Source organism: Manis javanica, chromosome 7, assembly GCF_040802235.1.
Source record: "Manis javanica isolate MJ-LG chromosome 7, MJ_LKY, whole genome shotgun sequence".
Classification (NCBI taxonomy): Eukaryota; Metazoa; Chordata; class Mammalia; order Pholidota; family Manidae; genus Manis; species Manis javanica.
The window spans coordinates 29,107,289-29,131,738 of record NC_133162.1 but is presented as its reverse complement, the minus strand read 5'-3'; the positions used below and the strand labels follow the sequence as shown (position 1 = coordinate 29,131,738).

The 24,450-nt window shown below is 36.3% G+C and overlaps 1 protein-coding gene across 1 annotated transcript in view; it reads right to left on the bottom strand.

Annotated features, from left to right (window-relative positions):
- Positions 1–24,450, bottom strand: part of HPSE2 (heparanase 2 (inactive)) — a 667,843-nt gene that overhangs the window by 200,688 nt on the left and 442,705 nt on the right. The window contains exons 4-5 of the mRNA XM_073240566.1: positions 16,383–16,556; positions 5,045–5,216 (exon numbers count right to left, since the gene is read on the bottom strand). Of these exons, the coding sequence (XP_073096667.1) occupies positions 5,045–5,216; positions 16,383–16,556 (346 nt within the window). The remainder of the gene's footprint in view (positions 1–5,044; positions 5,217–16,382; positions 16,557–24,450) is intronic.

Here is a 24,450-nt window from a genome sequence, read left to right as displayed (position 1 = left end):
TATTGAGCTCTTTGGTCCTTTACATTTGCACCTTGATATCTATTTGGCCCACAGAATAGAGTAGATAGACTGTAGTACATGTCATTGCCCTTACAAAAACCCTGTAATGGCTTTCCATCACTCATAGAACAAAATACACAACCTCTTTACTATGGTATATATCGTCCAGTAATGATCTGGTCCTTGTCTGTCTATGCATTCTCATCTCCCACCACTATACCACCCACCTTTCTATTTCTCAAATACCTTAACCTTGTTTCTGATTTAGGACACTGATAAACATGATCTAGAACTTCTACCTAGAACTTTCTTCCTTCCACTCTTTGAACAGTTGCTCTTTCTCATTCTTTTGTTCTTGGCTTAAATAAATGTTCCTCAGATAAGTTTCTGATCACCTAGTCCAAATAGATCCCTTAACCCCAGGCATCCTGATCATTTTCCCTACAGAATTGCATACAATTTCTAATAATTTACTTGTTTTCTTATATACTGTGACTCTCTTTTGCTCAGCTTCAAGAGAGTTAAGAATCACTTCGGCTTTATTCATCAACATTTACCCAGAACTGTAGCAAGGATCAAACATAAAGTAAGTGTTCAATAAATACTTATTGAGAGGGAATTTACTCATCTAATTATGGCTTCAAAGCTTCAAAAGGAGCCTCAGGAAACAAGCTTTTAATGAATATTGATTTTCTTGATATGACTGTATCACCAAAAAATAGAGTAGGTCCTTTCTCTGTAGCAGACAGCAATAAATTCCAAATAAGTCAGAATACCCTAACATTAAAAAATGAAACATTGAAAAAAAGTCTAGAGGAAAATGAAACAATAACTTTATCCTAACTGTGTAAGGAAAGAAACAGAAAGACTATCAACAACAAAGTAGATAAGAACAATTATAATAAAAATAAGTTTCAGAAACAATAAAAACATGTTTCAAAATAAGAAAAGCAAGAGATTAAGATGAAGTTGTCATTACAGAGATGATGCATAGAAGTTTACAAAATAAAAACAGAGAAAACTGATACAATCCTAAAGAACAATTCTTCATACCTTCAGATAAAAATCAATGACTAGGGAATAGCTGATCCCCAAATGAGGAAATGAAAATAATAAAACAAGCATTTTATTAAGTACTTCCCATATTCTAGCAACACACTAGTTCCTGAAGATACAAATATGAAGATTCTTTTCTCTCCTAGTGGAGTTCATATCCTAACTGGGAAGATAATCCAACTATCTTCTTACACAAAGTAAAAAAAAAAAGCTTATAAATTGGTTTGGCTCTCTAACACTGAAGCCAATCATTATGATTTATATAAATCACCATAATTTACTTAAATCACTAAGTATATGATTTACAATAGTTCCCAAATACATTTATCATACTGTTTTACAATGAGATGAATTTTTTTCTTAAAAATTTTTTAATATTGAGGTACATACAATAAAATGCATGAATCTTAGTGTACAGCTTGATGAATTCTGACATGTGTACACTCATGTAAACCACTGCCCAGATCAAGATATCAAATATTCTCACTAATTTTTCCCCTTCACCTATTTCGCCCATTCCCCCTGCTCCTATTCAAATCAGATGAATTTAGAGTCAGTTGTTGAATAAAAGAGTATTCATTCAACAATCACCTGGAAGACACCTACTGTTTTCCTAGGTTCTGAGATTACAGAATGAATAAAACAAACCAAGTCTTGATCCTAGCCCACAGTCTATTAGGGAAGGCAGATATGTAAATAAGTACATTATTGTAAATTTGACAAGTACTATAACAGAAAACACTTTAACGTGCCATTCAAGGACAGAAGAGATGATAAGAAATCCTGCCTATAGATGTCAAAGAAGATCTGTTGAAAAGAGGAAAAGTGAGGGGAGTGGGTGGTATCCCAAAGAAAGTGACACAAACTAAAAAGGTGCAAAGGTAAAAATGTGTATGACATCTTCCAAAATTCACACAAACTTTGATGTAGCTAAGGGGCAGCTTGTACAAGGGGGTATAGCTGTTTACTAGCTGCAAGGTGAGGGATGCACTGGACCCTAACAAACAAGGATGCATGTGAAAGGGCTTGGATTTCAAGCAAGAGTGAGTGACTTGACTACATACTGTATTTTTTTAAAACTACTCAGAAATGTATATGAAGAAATGATTAGACTCTGAGGCTAAATACAGAGAAGTCATTTAGTGGGGAAAATGATAAGGTTTAAAATAAAGATGAAAAGAAGATAAGATATGAGTGATAGTCACTAGTCAGAAATAACAGAACATAATGACTAGCGGAGAGCATGAACAAAGGGGAGGAATTAAGCTATAATGGCCTCCTGATCTCACCTCACGCAACATGGTCATTGCATCACTGACCAAACCTGGGATGGGGAAAGGACACAGCATAATGATTTGGAAAATTTTCAGTTCTTTTCGTAGTTAAAGGAATTCAAATTTAAACAACCATGAGGCATGATCTTGCATTACTTAAAATAGAGTAAATGAATAAAAATGATAATACTCATGCTAGGGAGTTTGGAGGGGAAAGATACACAATACTTTGTTGCCCTGCAACCTGGTGAAATTGTTCTGAAAGGAAATTTGGCAACAAATATAAAAGCCATAAAAACTATCATAAACTTTGACCCAGAAACCCAACTTTTTGGAATATAGCCCAAGGATGTAATTCTAAAGAAATAAAACAAGCTATTTGTATAAAGATGTTTATAGCTGTGCTATATTTTACAGACAAAACGTGGAAACAGTCCAAATGCCCCAAAATGAGAGAACATTTAGGCAGACTTCAGTATATTAATGTAATGGAATATTTTATTGCTATTAAGAGTGACAAATATGAGAACTATGTATAAATAATGAAAGAGCAATATAAAGCAATGAATAAAAAACACAGAACTTAAAATGATGCATATACAATAATCACAACTATGTAAAATCATATCTGTATAACCAGGAGGGTTGCAAAAGACTATGGAGCTGGTAATATAGAGTGCTGACATTTTTGTTATTGTTGGTTGAGTTGCTGGGAATGTTTATGTGTTTCAAGTTATATTTCACTGTATATTTAGTACATATACATTAAGAAAGATAGATCTCCATTTTTTTTTTCTGGGACTTAAAAGGAAAAACTGTGCTCATCAGTACCTTCCCTAGCACTAAGTTGTGTTCTCTACTCTCTTGAGTCCTAATTGTTTTTGGATGTATGAGGAAGTGGACTCCATGACCTCCTAATTCAGTCAAATACCAACCCTTTTGGTCATTAATAGCATCATGTACCTCTCCTTGGTATTATCTTAGTTTTAAGATCAGTTGATTAATGTTTATGTCTCCCCTACCATATTATATACACCACGAAGGCAGAGCAAGTATCTGTGTTTATTATTACATTCACAGTTCGTAACATAGTACCTGGAACATTTGCAGAATGAATGAATGAATTTTCAGAATGAATGAATGAATGAATGATTGAATCAGGGTCATGCTACTAAGAGGATATTGTCAGTCCCATGAGAATACATAATTAAATCATTAAAGAGAAAGGATAATCCCAAAGAGTAATTATGTGGACTTAAATCATAGAGTTACTTGCTTCACTGGATTATGTATTATGAACTGTGAATAAAGTTCTACACAGGTGATTCTTACTCCCTAATTATATCACGTAAAACAAAACTGACCTCTCTCTCTCTCTCTCTCCTCTCTCTCTCTCTCTCTCTCTCTCTCTCTCTTTCTCAGAATGCACTTTGAAAGTTCAGAGAAAGCATACAAAGGGAAGCTGGGAACTACATTTGCAGGTAGGATCTGAGGTCATTGAATTGTGCTCCTGAGAGAAAAAGGGAGGGTGGGGACAGGACAGGAGCTGAAGAAAGGGCTTGGGGATTCTTTGTAAAGAGGAAAATACCTAAAATTAAATTTCAGGTTGTTAATGTTCTTACAATGCAAATCCATCTGTTTCCCAAACCTTCAGTCATGTCTGCTGTGTTCATTAGCTTTGATCTAATCTAAGCCACCACAACCTGGAGGAGAGAGCCATTGGGGCCAAGGAGCCACAGGGGCCACTGGAGGGGGCTGGCCAAACGTTTCTCTCTCCTTAGATACCTCTGTTCATACTCGTGTAGCATTTATTAACTTCACTTGGGCTGTGCACTTCTCTGGAAAAGGCCTTACTCAGCTTTGAATTTGCAGGAATAACCATACTATCCCAGAGTATGACCAGACGCCACATAAAACCCGTGCCTTGTTGCATACTCTGTGTTTCAGAAAAACTCTAGACTGTCCCATCTTCATTGTTCCCACCCTTCCTGCTCCAGTTACAGCTCCACTTTGGGTCTTGGACTCAACATACATTTCAGCCTTTCTCATTCCATTTCCTCAGACATTCCCACTGACCCTGAATAAAAGGACCCAGCCTGCACAGACGTCCCACTTACACAATCTGGGCCTGCAGCAGGACTGGGGTGGAGAGCATTTAACATAGTAAGCGTTCATAACCAATGCTTAAAATTAAATAAGTCACTTTATAGCAATTTCCAGAATACCCACTACTAATTCTATTTGTTAAGTTGTGCTTTCATCTGCAAGTATTTGTAGTGTTTCTCAACTTGTTAACCCAGCTCCACTGACCAGGATTTTACTTTCTGTAAGAGGTCACAAGAATAGAGCAGATAATATTTTGCTTTTCAAAAAATATAAAATGATGCTATGAAATGCTATAATATTACATGTGCTACTTGAAACATTGTATCCTTTCCAACCTGCCCTGGAGACTGTGATATTCCTCCCGTCTCACCACCTTCTGCTGACTGTGTAAGGCCTGGAGAGATGAGTTCTTCCACTGTTTGATGCAGATTTAAAGCAGGGAATCCCTGGTTTAACGTGGGGAAACCCTGACTTAGAGTGGGGAAAGTGACTACAGAAAAAGTCTCTGCATCCTTCTTACGACTGGAAATAACCAGGAAAAGTACAAATACATTAATTTATTACATTTAATGAACAATGTTGAACAACTGCTAAATAATCGGACCTACCCATCAAGGAGAGCGATGACGTTTTTCCTGGGCCGCCCAATATTAGGCCCATACAAGCTGGCTCTGGAGTAAATCCGGATGGGCTGCAATAGACTCTTCAGCTGGATGTAATCCTTTCCCAACTGGCTGCCGTTTACTGCCCGGCCATGCATGGTCCGATAGTTATTCGGCTCTAGATTAAAAACAGACGCACAAATCAGAGTTGAGAAGGGTGAGGCTCTGCAACTCCTTTCCTGTCCACAGATCTGCCTTTTTCTTAACAATGTGAATAAAAAAGCCAAAAAGAGGATATAAGCTAGCTTAACTGGAGGAACCAACCCAACAAAAAAGGTCAAGTGCTTTCTTACCATTGTTTTCATTTTCAAACTCATCTTCACAAAAGATGGCAGGATCCACAACAAAGAGACCATACTGATTTTCAGGTGATACTTTATAATGAATGGTATACTGGGTTGAAGAGGTTTCCCCCCAAATTCATATCCATTTTGAATTTTAGGATGTAACCTTCTTTGGAAATAGGATCTTTGAAGACATAGTTAAGATAAGGCAACATGAAATTACATTGTACCCTAAACCCAATGACTGGTATCTTTATAAAAGAAAGGAATGGGAGATTCGGGCACACAGACACACTGGGAAGAAAGCTGAGTGTTCATGGGTACAGGCACTGGTAGGATGTTGCTCTGCCAAGGGTTGTTGGCAGCTACCAGAAGCTAAGACAGAGGCATGGAATAGATTCTCCCTCAGAGCCCCAGAAGCAGTCAACCCTGGCAAGTTTTGATTTTGGACTTCTGGTCTCCTGAACTATGAGAGAATAAATTTCTGTTGTTTTATACCATTGAGCTTATGGCAATTTGTTATGACAGGTCTAGGAAACTAAAACAAGTGGCAAGAAATGAAAACTTCATAAGGATGGTCAGTGTACCAAAAAGTCAGAAAAACCTTAATGTTCAATTCAAAGTGGCTGAGTGAAATAATTTAGAGAAAAATACCCTCTCCCAGTTTCTGTTAAGTTGGTAGTTCTAAAAGGGCAAGGAAAGTCCTAAAACCCAGCAGCTCCACTGCTGGGGGCGCTAACTTGATTTGGAATGAAGCACGTACCCCAGGGAGGCTAACATCTCCACCTTGAGGTCTGATACTGGTAAGGACCAGAAATAGACCAGGACACTTGCAAGAAATTTAACAGGGAGATCTGGGGAGAAAAACAGCCACAGTGGGCCTTGATAAGCTCACACATACCCTGTAGTCTGGAAAGCTGTGTATGCTCAGGAGAGACTGGAGAGGGCATTAGCTATCCATGCATTCCCAGATGAAAGTGAAACCCAGCACACTCATAAAGGAGACATGAGGAGGCATGTCAGAAAGTAAAAGCCAGTCAGACTTGTACACTGCTTACATTTTGAATGTGTTCCCCAACCCACACACAGACCCACTGGCAAAATTGGCTCAGGGTAAGCACAACCTCTGATCAATCACTCTCTCAGCATTAAGCTATGCTGACTCAGAGGTAACCCTTAGGAAGCTGGCCTTAAAAACAAAAAATGATTAAAAATAAAACACTTAAGAGATATCAGCAGCTACATGATGCAAGGGAGACAGACTTTGTAGAATTAGCCTAGGTAGGTCACTAATGAAACAAACAAACAAGAAACAACAAGAACAACCTGGAATGGAGGATTCAGAATCCACGGTTGCTCCAACACATTATCTAAAACTCACAGTTTTCAACAACAGAGAAAATCATAATGTGCAAAGAAATAGGAAAGTATGACCCCAAAACAAGAAACAAAAGCAGTCAATAGAAACCTTCTCTGATGGGGCCCAAATTTTAGACTTAGTGGATGAGGCTTTCAAAACCGCTATTATAAGTATGTTCAAAGAACTAAAGGGATCAATAAAAAGATTAAAGGAAGGTGTGACTTTATTGACTAGTCAAATATAAATACAGAGATGGAAGTTATAAAAAATGATCAAATGGAAATCTTGTAATTGGAATGACTCTTCACGTATAGAGGAACACAATGGAATTAACAGCTGAATTTTTACCAGATAAAGGAGGCCAGAAGACAGTAGGATGACATATTCAAAATGCTGAAAGAAAAAAGAATGCCAGCCAAGAATTCTATATGAAGCAATCTGTCCCTCAAAGTTGAAAGCAACATTTTGATCTTTCCAGAAAAACAAAGGTCAGAATTCACTGTGAGAAAAAGTCTGCCTTACAGGAAATAAGAATGGAAGCCTTTCAGGCTGAAAGGAAATGACACCACATGGTAACTCAAAACCACACAAAAAAATAGAGAACACCAGTAAATGTAATTACACAGGTAAATATAAAAGACAGTTGAAAATATTCATTACTCTTCTCAACTAATTTGAGTGACAGTTGCATAAAACAGAAACTATAAAACTGTATTTGGGGCTTATAACATATAAAGATGTAATACTTGGAATAACAATGGCACAAAGGAGGAGAAAATAGAGCTCTAATGTAGCAAATTTTATATTTAACTGGAATTGTTGTACTATGCTAAGTAGATTCAAATGATTTAAGATGTATTAAGATAAGAAACTACTAAGTAAATAACTAAAGCAAAACAAAACAGTTAAAATGGTACATTAGACAATATCTCTTGCACAAAAAGGTAGTAAAGGAAAAACAGAGGAACAAAAAAAATGAAATAAATGGAAAACAGCAAGAGAGCAGATTTAAATTCAACTATATCAATAGTTACAGTAAATGTAAATGGATTAAACACTCATTAAAAGCAGAAGCCATTAGGCTGAATAAAAATATAGGCTCCCACTGAAGAGATGCACTTTGAAGTCAGACACAAATAGATTGAAAATAAAAGGATGAAAGAAGATACACCATGCAAATGGTAACCATAGGACAGTAGGAGTGACTGTACTAGTACCAGAAAAAATAGACTTAAAGACAAAAAATTTACTAGAGATAATCAGTATGGGACATTTTGTAATAATAAAAGGATCCATTTACAAGAAAAATATAACAATTATAAACATATACATGCCAAGAACAGAACACCAAAATTCATGTAACAAAATTGACAACCTTGGAAAGGAAAATAGAAAATTCAACAATAGAAAGAGACTTCAATCCCAAATTCTCAATAATGGAAAGGAAATCTAGACAGAAAATCAACAAAGATACAGAAAACTTGAGTATCATCAAACTTGACCTGATCAAATCTACGGAGCACTCCATCCAATAATAGCAGGATACACATTCTTTTCTAGGACACACAGAATTCCCTTTAGGCTAGACCTATCTGCTAGGCTATAATACAAATCTCACATATTTATTTATTTTTGTTAAATTTTTAAAAATTGAAGTATAGTTGATATGCAATCTTATATTGGCTTCAAGTATACAACACAGTGGTTCAACAGTACTCACATTATTAAATCCTCACCCCAACTGGTGCAGTTGCTATCTGTTAGCATAGGAAGATGTTGCAGATTTAATGGTTATATTCTCAATGTGTACTACCATCCCCATGACCAACTTATATTATGATTGAGAATTTTTGTGTCCCTTTATCCCCCTTCCCAGTGGAAAACATCAGTCACTTCTCAATGTCTATGCAAATCTCATAAATTTAAAAGGATTAAATCATATAATATATATGTTCTGACCACAACAAAATTAAATTAGCATTCAACAACAGAAAGAAATTTGAAAAATCCATAAACTTTTGGAAATTAAATAATCCATAAGTCAAAAAAGAAATCACAAGGAGAATTAGAAAAAGAATTTAAAGGAATAAAAATGAAAATATGATATATAAAAACATCAGATAACACCAAAGGCACAATCTATGAAAGAAATAATAAACTGGAGTCAAGTAAAATTTAAAACTGCTCTACATAAAAGACAATATCAATAGAATGAGAAGATAAGCCACAGACTGGGAGAAAGTACTTGCAAAAGACACATCTGATAAAGGACTGTTATCCAAAACATACACAGAACTCTAAAAGCTTAACAAAAAGAAAACAAACAACCTTATTTAAAAATGGGCCAAACATCTTAACAGACACTTTACCAAAGAAGATAAAATGACAAGGAAGTATATGAAAAGATGCTCCACCTCATAGGACATCAGAGAAATGCAAAATAAAACAACCATGAAATACCACTATATACCTATTTGAAGGCCAACTTTTATAACACTGACAACACCAAATACTAGGAAGGATGTAGAACAATGAATGGTCTCATTTGTCACTGGATAAGAATATAAAATGCTGAGGTCACTGGAAGAGTTTGGTGGTTTCTTACAAAACAACATACTCCTACCATATGATGTAGCAATTGTGCTCCTTGTTATTAATCCAAAGGAGTTGAAAACTTATGTCCATGCTTTTGTCTGCAAATGGATTTCTAGCAGCTGTATTCATGATCACCAAAACAACCAAGATGTCCTTCAGTAGGTGAATAGATAAACAAACAGTGGTAAATGCACACAATGAAATATTATTCAGCACTAGAAGGTAATGAACTATCAGCCATGGCAAGACATGGAGGAACCTTAAATGCATGTTACTAAATGAAAGAAGCCAATCTTTAAAGACTACAAACTGTAAGACTCCAATTGTCAGCATTCTGAAAAAGGCAAAATTGTAGAGAGAGCAAAATGATCAGTAATTGGCAGGGGTTTGTGAAGAGGTGGAAGGGATAAACAGGGGGAGCACAGACAATTTTAGGGAAGTGAACATACTCTGTATGATCCCATAATGATGGATACATGTCATTATACATTTGTCCAAATGCACAGTATGTGCACACCAAAAGTGAACCATAATGTAAACTATGAACTTTGGTTGATTACAGTGTATTAATGTAGATTCATCAGTTGTCACAAATATACCGCTCTGGTGGGGGATGTTGATAGTGGGGGAGGCCATACATGTGTGGGGGCAGGGTATAAGGGAAATTTCTAACTTCCTCTCAATTTTGTGAACCTAAAAGTGCTCTAAAAGTAAGTCTTAAAAAAAAAGGGAATTGAACATACAAAGAGACAGTAGGCACACACATAAAGGGATGGCCAGGCGAGGACACAGTGAGAAGGTAGCCATCTGCAGGCCAAGGAGAGTGTCCTCAGAAGGAACCAGAACTGATGATACCTTGGTCTTGGACTCCTAGCTTCCAGAACACTGAGAAAATAAATTTTCATTGCTTAGGGAAAAATAAGTAATGCTTACAGGGAAATTTATAGCCTTAGACTCCTATATTAGAAAAGAAAGCTCTCAAATCAGTTACCTAAGTTTCTATATTAAGAAAGAGAAAAAGAAAACTAAATCCAAAGCAAGAAGAAGGGATGAACTAATAACAATTGGAGTGGAAATCAAAGATATAAAAATAGAGAAAATCAATGAAGCAAAATTTAGTTCTTTGAAAAGAAAAACAAAATTTACTTTTTTGCCTATTAAAATGATGCTACTATGAATATTTGTGCACAAGTTTTTGTATGGACATATATTTTCATTTCCTTAGATATATACCTAGGAGAGCAATTGCCAGGTCATATGTAACTCTATGTTTAACTTTTTGAGGAATGGCAGATGTATTCTAAAGTGGCTACATCAGTTTACATTCTCCTCAGCAAAGAATGTGGGTTCTAGTTTTTCCATATACTCTCAACAGTTGTTATTTTCCTTTTTTTATTATTATGGCCATGATTGTGGATGTAAGGTATGATTTCATTGTAGCTTTGATTCGTGTTTTGATGGCTGGTGGCTAGTGATGTCAAACATCTTTTCATGTGTTTGCCATTTGTATTTCTTCTTTGGAGAAATATCTATTCAGATCCTTTGCCCAACAGTATTATTTTAACTGATTCCTGTGTTGCCCTTAATATGAAGTGAAACAATACAACAAATCATATTCATTGTTCCAAGAAGTAGTGAACACTGTGACCCATAGTCTTTCTTTTTTAATGAAAAGATTTTATTTTTATTTTTTAGAGCAATTTTAGGTTTACAGAAAAGTCTGGTATAGAAAATTACAACTGTTGAGCCCCTATATTCCCCATATTCCTCCTCCACATGCACGGTTTCCCCTATTATTAACATCTTGCCTTGGCTTGGTACATTTGCTACAACTGATGAACCAATAGCAATACATTACTATAACTGAAGTCGATAGTTCACATTATGATTTATTCTTTGTGTTGTAAGACTGTATGGGTTTGATAAAAGCATAATGTCATCCATCATTACAGTATCATATAAAATAAGTTCATCCCCTAAAGATCTCCTGTGTCCCACCTATTATCCTTCCCTCTGTCCCCCTAAAACCACTGGCAACCACTGATCTGTTCACTCTCTAAATGTAGTTTCACATTTTCCAGACCATCACATAGTTGGAATCATGGCTCACAAGTCTTTTTAATGAAATACGGAGTTGGCCTCATGCTGTGAATGGTCACTGTGGGTGCATGTCCAGTACTTGGAGCCAAAAAAATGACCAAAGCAGGTTTTCTGTCTCTTATCAACCTCATATGGACAGAGAAGTCACTGATGTGTCAATGAGGTAAATTAGAACAACATATTCAGTCTTACCTTTTACAAATTTCTAGATTTTTAAATATTTAAGAATTACAGCCAAGTTCTATTGGACCATGTCATTTAGGTGTGTTCTCTTTCATTGTATCCTGTTCTGAGCAAACAAAAGTTAGTGTTCAAGAAATAAGTAGGATGTGAAAATTATTTATTAGCTCCTTAAAGTGTCAATTGCACCTCATCAGTGGCTCATATCAGTGAGAACAAAAAAACAAATGACCTTGGTCAGATCACTGACTCATCTAACCTCCACACACACAGAGCAGCTATTCCACAAATGCTTTCTTCAATTATCTAACTATAACACTAAATAGCTACATTGTAAATTATTATCCACTATGACACTGAACTTCAATAAAGAATTGATGTAATTCAAACACCATTAAATTCCCTTAATAATCAAAGGATAATTATATATGAATGTACTATTTTGCACATTAATTTACATTTTTATCCTATATTGTTTGTTGGTTCAACAACTTCTCTGATTTTTTCTATACTCCTTTCTCACTATGAGGGCTCCTTCCAATTCTAGCATATGAGAGTTTCATAGTTCAACAGCTCTGAGTTTATCCTGACTTTACCTTTAGATAATAAGCTCCTAGAGACTAGGAATTTTTTGTCCTATATATCCATTTTCTATAACAGAATGCTCTACCAAGAGATGCAGTAGAGGGCAGAGAAGGGTTTTAAGGTTTTCCTCCAATTCCCACTCCGGCATTTGCATAGCAGGTGCTCAATACATATATGTTAAATGCAGGAATGACTAAATTACCTGAGAGTATGTATGTGGATGGGAGTGCATGGAGAAAGAACTGAGAAGCTGAAGGTGACGAACGTGAGAAGCACAGGGGGAGAAGGAAAGGAGAAGAGTAAGCAGGTAAACTGTATATGGTTTCTCATCTTCTCATATTTTTTCCCCTCTTCTCCATCCTTGCTCATCAAAAGTCTATCCTATCACAATGCAATTCTTTAAAGCTCTGGGCTATGACCTAGCCTCATAAACAATTGGAAATGTATTTGAAGACAGTGTCTCAATCCTGTGTTTGGCCTTCACAAGACTATAACATCATATACACACAAATACACACAATCAAAATGTATAAATAGCTATACACAAATACAGCATACATTTGTCCACACACACACAGACCTAAAATGTAATAAATATTGAATGAATGGATGAATAAATAAAGTTGGGCTGCTAGAATTGCCATTTCTAGGGCGCTAAATTTTTTAAGGCAAAAAATTTGACTTAACGAAATCATTCAGTAGACATCAGTTTCCAGGGACTGTAACTAAAATCACAAGAGAATAATTTGTGAATGTATAGGTCAGGTATAGGTATGAATCTATGACACTGATTCAGTAATTAGTTACAGTAGCTTTTATTTGCTCACAGAAGTGGGTAGATCTAGTTGAGAAGCACACTTAACTTGGGAAGCAATTCATAATTGAGGGTTCAATTAGAGATACCGTCTTATCTTAAAGGATTTCTGTTAAGGATAGCTCTCTAAAGAACAAACACCATCTCTCTGGAGCAGAGTTGGACTAAAGGTTTTATTCTACACTTCCACAATTCAAGTCCCATCTTCAAAATTCCCCCAGTTCTTCCTTACTCTAGATTTGCCAATGACTAATAGAAATGCAAATAATTAAATCATCACCTAAAATTAACCAAACGCAGAGTTAAAATTTATGACATTTAAGGAAACATTTTATATCTACAGAACATAGTTGTTACTAATCTTGTATCAAGAAAGTCATTCTTTCATAGACTTTGACAACTTACATTTTCTTAATCTTCACTTCTTAATATTGGGTATGCCTTGCTTTTGTGGTCTATTCACTGACTTAAAAGGAGAAAAAAAAGCCATTTGAAGTTTAGCCACTCTAGGAAAAACAACCAAAGAAATTTCTACCTTGATTTTTCCAATGCTAGACTTGCTCTGGAGATAAAATTCACGTTAACAGAATGTGGGCATAAAGGAGGATGAGTGATAAGAGGACTGACCAGCTCTCCTGTCCCTCCCTAAATCTGGATATAATGATTAAACTATTGCCTCTATCTAAAAAGAGGAGAATGAATAACAGATTGGAAAGACAAGTCTAGCCCAGGAGGATGACTATGCAGGTAATTTTTGAGGGGGAATGGCCTGAAGGGGCAACACAGAACAGCTGCGAGCAGAATGCACTAGATATCTTAAGGGATGTGATTCTAGCACAAGAAACACTATCAGTAGTTGTAAAATGAATTAGAAGTAGCAGCAAAATAAATCTTCAAACTCTAAAATGTATATTGAGTTGGGCAGACTATTTATTAGTTATATCAAAAAGCAGAAATAAAGTTTTTATCTTCTTGACTAGAGACTCAAAAACTATCTATATATACACCTTGATAGAAATGCTCATAAAAACATTATCAGATGGTTTCCACTTCATTGAAGTTTTGAATTTATAGATTTGATTATTTTCCTATTTATTCCTGTCTATACCTCTGTCTATTTTCTTATCTATGACTGTGCCTTTTCTCCTTCTCATAAATGATTCTTTCTTTCTGTTAAGCCCTACAGAGACACCTCAAAGATGATGATGGGAGTCAAATATTGTGTGACTAAAGTGACTAAATAAAATTTAAAAAAATGTAATTAGCTCCATCTCCAAATGATTTGACATAATTTGGAGGAAGGCAGTAGGTGGAAAGGGCAGGCTCTCAGTTGTCTACAACAGATGGGTATAAAGGTGCATATACTCTCTCTCCCTACTCACCCACACCACTAAATCACTCCAGCTATACTGGTTAAAGATTTATTTGGTTTAATAAGCTCCCACATTCAGAGATGCAAAAACCCTGGAGGAATTATTCCCATCAATCACTTACAGGTAAGTTTTAATTGCTTTGGGCTAATGTATAACCAGTTGAGATTTCTTACACGTCAATTTTATTTAGGTAGCACAGTATTTTAAAAAGAAAACAAACAAAGCCTGTAGGCACAGCATGTACTCTCTAGTTCACCAGAGCCCCTACCACCCCTTACTACTTAATACTCACCCATTTTAAAACATTATACCTAACTGGTCCCTCATGACAGATATAACTCCCTATTTGTGGCATGCACTGGTTGAAGAATATTTGGTTCTGTTTGTGGAAGACAGCTAAGCTGGGTGGAGTCTGATATTGGAGCAGGGTAAGGTTAGATGGGCTAGTCATGAGTAAACAACATAAAGTACCAAAGAATGTCAAGGGGTGTGGAATAGAAGATGGGAGGGGGAAAGAATCAGTGAAGGACTTTGCTTACTATGCAGTAATTTTGCCTAGCTCAATGTTGATCACATCAGTCTTGCTTTTGTTATACAATGTCTGATACCCAGACTGCTTGGGAACATGAAAAACCTCAGGCTACCCCATTTCCACCCCCTGCAGCCCAAGTATCTTCAGTGCAACTCAGTGGGTCTCCACATGGTTCCTAACTCTCTTCAAATTTGCCCCATTCCAGGGGAGGAGGCAAGAAACTGAGAGCTACTTTCCAGTTAAAAGCTACTAATAGGAAAGTAGGACATATACTCCTATAAGACCCTCACCTACTCTCATCTCCTCTCTGTCTTATTATGAGGACTTGGAGTGCAAAAAATATGCACATTTGCTTGTATATGCACACATAAGCATGCCTGTGAGCTCACACACACACACACACACACACAGTGCTCCAAACAAATATGGTTTAGCTACAGATACATAAGGCCCTGGACAAAGTGTTGCTATCAATTTGTAACAGTAATTTAAAAAGAAGCCTTGGTTTGTTAGACTCCACTATTTTGTTCTAAGGCTTATTACATACAGTGTCTTTTAATTAGAGAATCAGCATATTTTCAAATTTATACTATCCATAATTTAACTATAATCCATATTAACTAATTCAACAACATTAGAAAGTCATGGAATCTACAGAATATCATATATATATATATATATATCTCAGTCATTGGGAAAAATGGGTTGATTTAGGTAATATTTCTCCAAAGTGTGTTCCATGGAATACCATTCATACATTACAGGACCAGGTACATAATTTGCAGGGCCCCATGCAAAATGAAAATGTGGATACCGTTGGTAAAAAATAAAGAATTTCAGGATGGCGACAGTAGAGCATTAAACCAAGCAACGTGGCCCTATGTGACTACACAGGTTGCACACTCCTGGAACCAACCCCGATTAGACAGTTTAAGAAATGCTGGGTTAAAAAAACGTTACACGGATCTCACTGCAGCAGGACTTCTTAGAGTCTTTTCTATGCTAATGTGCACTGTGAACCTTCAAAAGGCACATATACTATCAAGCAGTCCCCAAATATATTTGACCAAGTTCTTTTGAGTTATTATAAGGATCATCTTGAAGGACGATTGTTCCATAAAACACACATTATAAAAGGCAGCTTAGGCTGTAGACAGGCTATACCTGGTTTAACATCAATTTGTTAGTCATAAATCACATATGGCATTTTCCTCATATTTGGAATGAGGTAACCAGAGATAACTATAGATGAAAATGGTGTGAATTCACTAAATTCACTGTCCTTCACTGTTTTTTTTTTTGTTTTTTTTTTTTACCATTTTTGAGGTCAACTCAGTGGCCAAACATCCCAGCTGTTTTCTGGGCCAGTGCACTAGAGATGGTCTGACTGAGACTACATTCCAGGCCAATTTATTTTACCCTTTATCTTGTCAATTCAGAGGAAATAACATCCTTACTTACCATTACCCAGTTCCCAAGAAATGTTGTACTTTTTGCTGGCACTGTACTTCAACAGACTCAGGGCACTCGAACTGTTCCAGGAGTTATTGGGATTACGACGCAGTGCATTTAGAGCAAATATCAGATGGAGTCCAGAGCAATCAGCAAAGTTGTAAAGTTTGTCTAGAGACCTGGCTGGGAAGAAGCAGAGAAAGGCTTGTAACTTTCAAATCAACATCCCAACAAAAGGAAAATATTAGCTACTATAAAAAGCCTTTCTATGAGCTTCCTGCTAATAGGAATTTCATAGAGAGGCTTCTAAAAGGGAACATTACCTTTGGTTTAGGGCACATTTCAAGGTGATTTTAAAAAGGAACACACACAATTCCACAGAGAGATTGCAATTTGGCAATCAAATCTAGTCCACTATATGTTTTATTTGTTAACAAAGATTTTAATTTCCAACATTTAAAAATGGGATGCTATCACAAAGTGGCTGGGTTTCTAGCTTTTCTTGAAAAAATCAGATCTCTAATGACTAGGTCTGTATTCCTACAAGAAATGACAAGAATAGTATCAGGAGACAAGGCCAGAAAAGATGACTGGCTAGTGAGTCTTGGAAAATAGCTCAGTCTAGCAGCATTTCCAAAAAGTTCCACTCAATCCCACATTTCTAATATTTCTGAGAATGGAGATACCATAAACATTAGTAGAAATGTGTTCATTCCCAGGTTGATTCCTGATACCATCACCTCCATCAACATGTGCTGTATGGCCAGCCCATTCTTTTATTTCTATGGCCACCATTCTGATTCTGGTTCTCAGTTCCATGTGCACAAATTATCACAACAATGTCTGTACTTGCCTATCTACTTCTAGATTCTTCCCACCCTGCCAAATTGATCTTCCCCCATCATTTTTCATCAGTTTCATTCACCCCTCAAATCTTTAGTGGATTTCCAAGACTTTTTTCTTCCTTAGTTCAAGGCCTCTACAATTCAACCATAGATAGCTATTCCCCCAACTTCGGGCCTCCTTTGTCAATAAGCTGTTTGTCTGTGTCAGCCAGTTTTATTTAACGTATCACTGCCCACTGGCCTTTGTTCTAATTATTCTCCTCTTTGGCATGCTCTTTCTCCTCTGTGAAACATATCCAGATCTTACCTGTCCTTTCAGGCAGTGTTTCCCAAGGTACACATGACATGACTTTAAGTAGTATACACACTGAAAAAAATTTTAGGTCAATAATTATACACAGGGGTTCACATTATCCTCGTATTCATTATCCAGGTCCCCTGAGGAGAGTTTCTCAAATGGGAGTATTTCAAAAGGTGTCACTAAGGGTTCTGCAGAAGAGGACACAGAGTAACCAGGAGCCTCACCAGCATCTGTCACAGGTCTTTTGGTCTCACAAAGCAGGACCCCAGCTATCTGGGTGTGCCTACTACCAGCTTCTGATGAAGGTACAAGGAAGCTGCACTTTCACCTTCCTACATGCTGAGAAATTGTTTTTTAAGAACCACTAAAAGCAAGGACAGAAATCATCTCATTTCAGTTGAAAATAAAACCCATGGGAAATTCTCTCACAGTTGACCCAGGCCTGAGAACAAGGCAGCAACAATAAACGTGATTATTTTTTGTCCCAAAATAGCAATTAAAATTACATGCATTTTTAGGACTATTAAAAGGATCAAGAAACTAACACATGTGTGTTAATTTTATAATTACTTATGTGAACCTAACCATTCCACTCAGTAAGAAAATGTTTTTTTTCAAGGTCTTGTGTCTTATTTGTTATTTTGACATATAGTTTTAGCAACTTTACTATTCAGCACTGTTAATTTATTTTCATATTGCAAACAACATTAAAGTAAATTCATAAACTTTATTTAAATAAACCTAACAAGCCTACCTTTAGGAAAATTATATCCCATTTTGGCTTAAAACAATTACTTAACAAAAACATGTTCTGTTTGCCTTATAAGTTTTCAAATTCACTGAAAGGAAAGGAAGAGATTAATTCTGAGAGAGAAAGTTAACTATTTTTTTCCTTTTCAAGAGAGTTTGTGTAAAAGTCATTTTTAGTTTTAATAGGAGTGGGGAAACTTATCCTTGTACTGAGTATGCACCACAAAACATACCTCAGTGGCATATGCCTACAAATAATAAAAACTTGTGATTAGACTTTTAGTCCTGCTTGGTAAGATACAAAGAAATCAAGCAGAGAATTTTAAAAAGGAAAAACTTCAGTTTCCTCTATCTATACCACTGACCTACCTTAGAGTTGGTATCCTTTGTGGAAAGGTGGGGGGATTTACAAACAAATAGACTAAAAAGTTGACAGATTCTTAGGAAAATATCACTATTTAAAAGAGTATTAGCAATTATTATTGGATTATAATATCTGCAACTAAATTATCACACTGACATGCTATACACTTTAAATATAATTTTTTCCCAGAGATTCTCTGAGAATTGAGAATTATTTCAAGTGTTCCTCCAGTATAAAAAGTGTGAGAAGGCTGCCCTAGAGTTAAAGAATGCAAGGAAAATAAAACTCATCCTAACATCAAAATATTCACTGTTGCACTGAGAACTGACTTAAACATTGCTTCCACTTGGTAATATTTTCACTGTTCAAATCAATGATATTTTCAATTTTCTCCAAAATAATACAAACCTAGTATAAATTGATTAGAAAGCAAAGTTGCAAATCTGACAAAAGAGGCAGAATTTCATGATGTCAATAAAAATAATGTCTGATAACTTTAAATCACATGCAAATCCACTAACAGATAAGGTTCTAGAAGGGCTAAATTAGTTAATTGAACAAGAGAAAATTCACAAGGATAATAACAAAATTTGTTGCTCAAAAAAATCACCTGAATATTAAAGGATCAAGGTCTGTTTTACAGTCTTTTAATATTTATGATTGTGCCACAAAAGTTAAATTATTTTATCAGAAAAATACTTAGCATGCAATTAAATCACAATTTGTTCATTCTGAATGTTCACTGTTGCAATGACATCTTATAATTTGTTAAGTATACAATGAAATAAACTTGTTTTCATAATTTTTAGTTTTACTTACAAACTAAAATCCTAATCAAACTTTTGCATGAATGAATGATATTCTCTTTAGGTAGCTTGAGTCCCTTTATGTGGCCTTTTTCCAGAACAAATTATCTCCACATAATGAGGATTTACTGTGTTTGTTTCACTTGTATTAGAAAAACAAATATATACCAAGCACAAAAGCCCATCAAACCTGTGATTTCATGGGTTTGATGATATAAGACAAGGCAAAAGGTATTTACTAAAAATTTTTTTTTAAGTGTCAATGTAGAGAAATAACATAGATAGTAGTTTCATGGCAAAAGTTGTGAACTAGAGTGCTAGAAGTTTGGGAAATACTTCATTAAGAATAAGTTTAAGAATCCACTCAAAACTACTAGATCTAATGCCTGAATTCAGCAAAGTTGCAGGATACAAAATTAGTACACAGAAATCTGTTGCATTCCTATACAGCAATGATGAATTAGCAGAAAGAGAAATCAGGAAAACAATTCCATTCACAATTGCATCAAAAAGAATAAAATACCTAGGAATAAACCTAACCAAGGAAGTGAAAGACATATACTCTGAAAACTACAAGACACTCATGAGAGAAATTAAAGAAGATACCAATAAATGGAAACACATCCCATGCTCATGGATAGGAAGAATTAATATTGTCAAAATGGCCATCCTGCCTAAAGCAATCTATATGTTCAATGCAATCCCTATCAAAATACCAACAGTGTTCTTCAACAAACTAGAACAAATAGTTCTAAAATTCATATGGAGCCACAAAAGACCCTGAATAGCCAAAGCAATCCTGAGAAGGAAGAATAAAGTTGGGGGGGATTATGCTCCCCAACTTCAAGCTCTACTACAAAGCCACAGTAATCAAGGTAATTTGGTACTGGCACAAGAACAGACCCATAGACCAATGGAACAGACTAGAAAGCTCTGATATAAACCCAACCATATATGGTCAATTAATATATGATAAAGAAGCCATGGGTATACAGTGGGTAAATGACAGCCTCTTCAACAACTGGTGTTGGCAAAACTGGACAGCTACATGCAAGAGAATGAAACTGGATGATGTCTAACCCCATACACAAAAGTAAACTCAAAATGGATCAAAGACCTGAATGTAAATCATGAAACCATAAAACTCTTAGAAGAAAACATAAGCAAAAATCTCTTGAATATAAACATGAGCAACTTTTTCCTGAATGCATCTCCTCAGGCAAGGAAAACAAAAGCAAAAATGAACAAATGTGACTACATCAAACTAAAAAGCTTCTGTACAGCAAAGGACACCATCAGCAGAACAAAAAGGCATCCTATAGTATACTTACAATGACATGTATACTTACAAATGACATATCCGACAAGGGGTTACTATCCAAAATATATAAAGAATTCACATGCCTCAACGCCCAAAAAGCAAATAACCAAATTAAAAAATGGGCAGAGGATCTGAAGAGACACTTCTCCAAAGAAGAAATTCAGATGGCTAACAGGCACATGAAAAGATGCTCCACATCACTAATTATCAGGGTAATGCAAATTAAAAGCACAATGAGATATCACCTCAGGCCAGTTAGGATGGCCAACATACAAAAGACTAGGAACAACAAATGCTGGTGAGGATGTGGAGAAAGGGGAACCCTCCTACACTGCTGGTGGGAATGTAAAACAGCTCAATCATTGTGGAAAGCAGTATGGAAGTTCCTCAATAAACTGCAAATAGAAATATCATTTGACCCAGGAATTCCACTCCTAGGAATTTACCCTAAGAACGCAGGATCCTAAATTCAAAATACGTATGTACTCATATGTTTATCACAGCACTATTTACAATAGCCAAGATATGGAAGCAACCTAAGTGTCCATCAGTAGATGAATGGATAAAGAAGATGTGGTACATATACAATGGAATATTATTCAGCCATAAGAAGAAAACAGATCCTCCCATTTTCAACAACATGGATGGGGCTAGAGGGTATTATGCTCAGTGAAATAAGCCAGGCGGAGAAAGACAAGTACCAAATGATTTCACTCATCTGTGGAGTATAACAACAAAGCAAAAACTGATGGAACAAAACAGCAGCAGACTCACAGAACCCAAGAATGGACTAACAGTTGCCAAAGGGAAATGGATTCGGGAGGGTGGGGGGAAGGGATGGGAAGGAGAATAAGGGGCATTATGATTAGCACACATAATGTGGAGGGGGGGCACGGGAAGGCAGTATAACACAGAGTATACAAGTAGTAGTGACTCTATAGCATCTTACTACACTGATGGACAATGATTGTAATGGGGTATGTGGTGGGGACTTGGTAATGGGGGGAATCTAGTAACCACAATGTTGCTCATGTGACTGTATATTAACGATACCAAAATAAAAAAATTTAAATTGAATTAAAAAAAAAACAATAAGTTTAAGTCCTGCCTCCTCAAAGAAGCCATTCCCAAACATACTAATCTTTCTACACTCAACCTTCTTTAAACTCAGGTTCTGTACCATTTGTTGGCATTTGAGTGCCTTGTGACATCTCCTATTCTACACGCAGTATCCTACCTTGGGATTTACCTCTTGATTTAGTCACTTCTCCAGAGTGAATGGGTTGTTTTCCTAGTTAATTAAGTTCCGTAAGAATGGTTCTGTATCTCATTATAACCTTCACAGCATCTTTTAGAGCAATTTCTTGCCTTAAAACCATGCTTAGGAATTCTTATAATCCAAATCCTTTTGTTGCATATAAATAGTCTAGCAAGAAACTGAAAGGTCCCAAAAAGAGGTCTGTCTAGTAATTATTATTGATAACTCAAGAGATGTACTCTAGAGTTATTAGAAAATTACATACATTTGAATATGGAGCATTTGGTAAATGCTCAACCAGTGTAATCTTCCTTGGAATATCTGCTGTCAGGATCCACTAAGCAAGCAGATACCTAAAGACGACTTTGTACTCTCTCCACCAGAGGGTGCCAACGCCTCTGTGTCCTCTAGTCCGGGTCCTGGGCATCTCATATGAACGTAATTAGAAGAAGCCTTGTCTAGCAGACAGTTGAAGATGAGGAGCTGGGGCTTGAGATGTAAAAGAGACTGGGCTTGAGAGTCAACTATGTAGCATTATTAGTTGCTGCTGTGAAAGGTCTTGAGGCTTCTGAAAGACAAAATGGCTGAGGATAAAACCTTAAGAAATGGGTACTTAATATAAATTCTAGGAAGAAGGGTCAGGGGAGGGAAAGAGAAGGGGAACACAGAAATGCAGTCTTAATGAACCCAAAAGAAGATGATTTTTCAAGGAGGTGCTAGTCAGTGACAATAGGCATTGGGGAGAAAAGGACCAGACAAAAAAGCCATTATGGTTAATCAAACCATTAGGTTAGAAAGAAGATTTACAGTGGGGTTTAACTTAAAGAATGAGTGATAGAGGACAAGTAATAGTTCCTGGTACATTCATTCAACTTACTCATTGAAGCTCTGTGGCAATAACAGGTAGAAGGAAAACAAAATAGTTACTAGAGAAGCACCAGAGATAAGCTTTAAAAAAAATCTAGATCTAAGACCTGGTTTTATCAAAAAGCTATTTCTTTGACAAGGCTAATCTCACCTTTATATTACAAATGCATAAGGTCAATGAATTCACACTAAGATATGAATGAAGGGCATTTTCCTTAGTTTCCTCATGACTTGGAACTTTGAAAAATAGACAAACAGCAATCTAACAGACAAAAAAACTCTAGATTCTTGTTGATCTGAGCAATTAATGACTGAAATTTCTAGTAGGATTCATTCATTTATTCAAAAAAATTATTTGCTGAGCACCTACTCTATGTCAGGCAACATTACACACTCTAGGGTAAAGCAATGAACAAAACAGAGAGCAGGTCTCGGTGCCATGGAGTCTAGGTTTACTGTGGTTGCAGTGGGGTCCATGAGAGGTAAAGCAAGGAAGGGGATAGTGGGACTAATAGGGACGGTATGCTAGTTTGCACAAGCCTCATTAATAAATGTAACATTTGAGCAGAGGCCCTATGGCAGTGAAGGAGTAAGTCAAGTAGATACCTACAGCAAGAATTCTAGGCAGAGGGTAAAGACAAAGGTCCAAGACAGGTATGAGACTGCTGAATGTGAAGACCAGCAAAGAGGTGCATGTGTGGCTGCCCAGAAGGAATAACATGAACAGCAGTAGGAGATGTGGTCAGAGCAGCAGCAGGACCAGACTGTGTAGGGCCTTACTGGCTCGAGTAAGGACTTTGGCTTTTACTCTGAATGACACAGGAAACCACTGGATGGTTTTGAATGTGACCTGATTCACATTTTTTTTTGAGAGGGCATCTCTCATATTTATTGATCAAATGGTTGTTAACAACAATAAAATTTTGTATAGGGGAGTCAACGCTCAATGCACAATCATTAATCCATCTCAAGCCTAATTCTCGTCAGTCTCCAATCTTCTGATGCATAACGAACAAGTTCTTACATGGTGAACTTAGAACCTCACCCCCCCTGTTTTGAGAGAAATCTGCATCTGTGGATATTTTAATGCCCTTGTCTAGCTTGGATTAACACATAGTCTACAGGCACACACCTGATCATCTACAATTGCTCTCTTACAACACTAAACTATGTTTTCTACCTTTATCTTGCATCTACCTACCACTTCAGCATTTTATTAAAAATAAAAATAATAATAATAATAAAGGGAGAAATGTGGGATCCACATATAAATCAAGTATAAATATCAAACAAATATTCATATTTGACCTGATTGTTTATAGTTCATAATGCGTGATCAAAACCAAAAGTTTCTGTGATGACTGCCCCTGTACTGTTCACCATGTAAGAACTTATTCACTATGCAAGAATTTGGTCACATTTTAAAAGCATCCCTCTGGCTGCTGAGTTAAAAAGACACTAGAGGGGGAGGAGAGGGCAAAGGTGAAAGAAAGAAAAGGAGTTAGGAGCCTATAGTAAAGATTCAGGCAAGGGTATTATAAAGGTTGGACAGGGTGGTAGCAGCA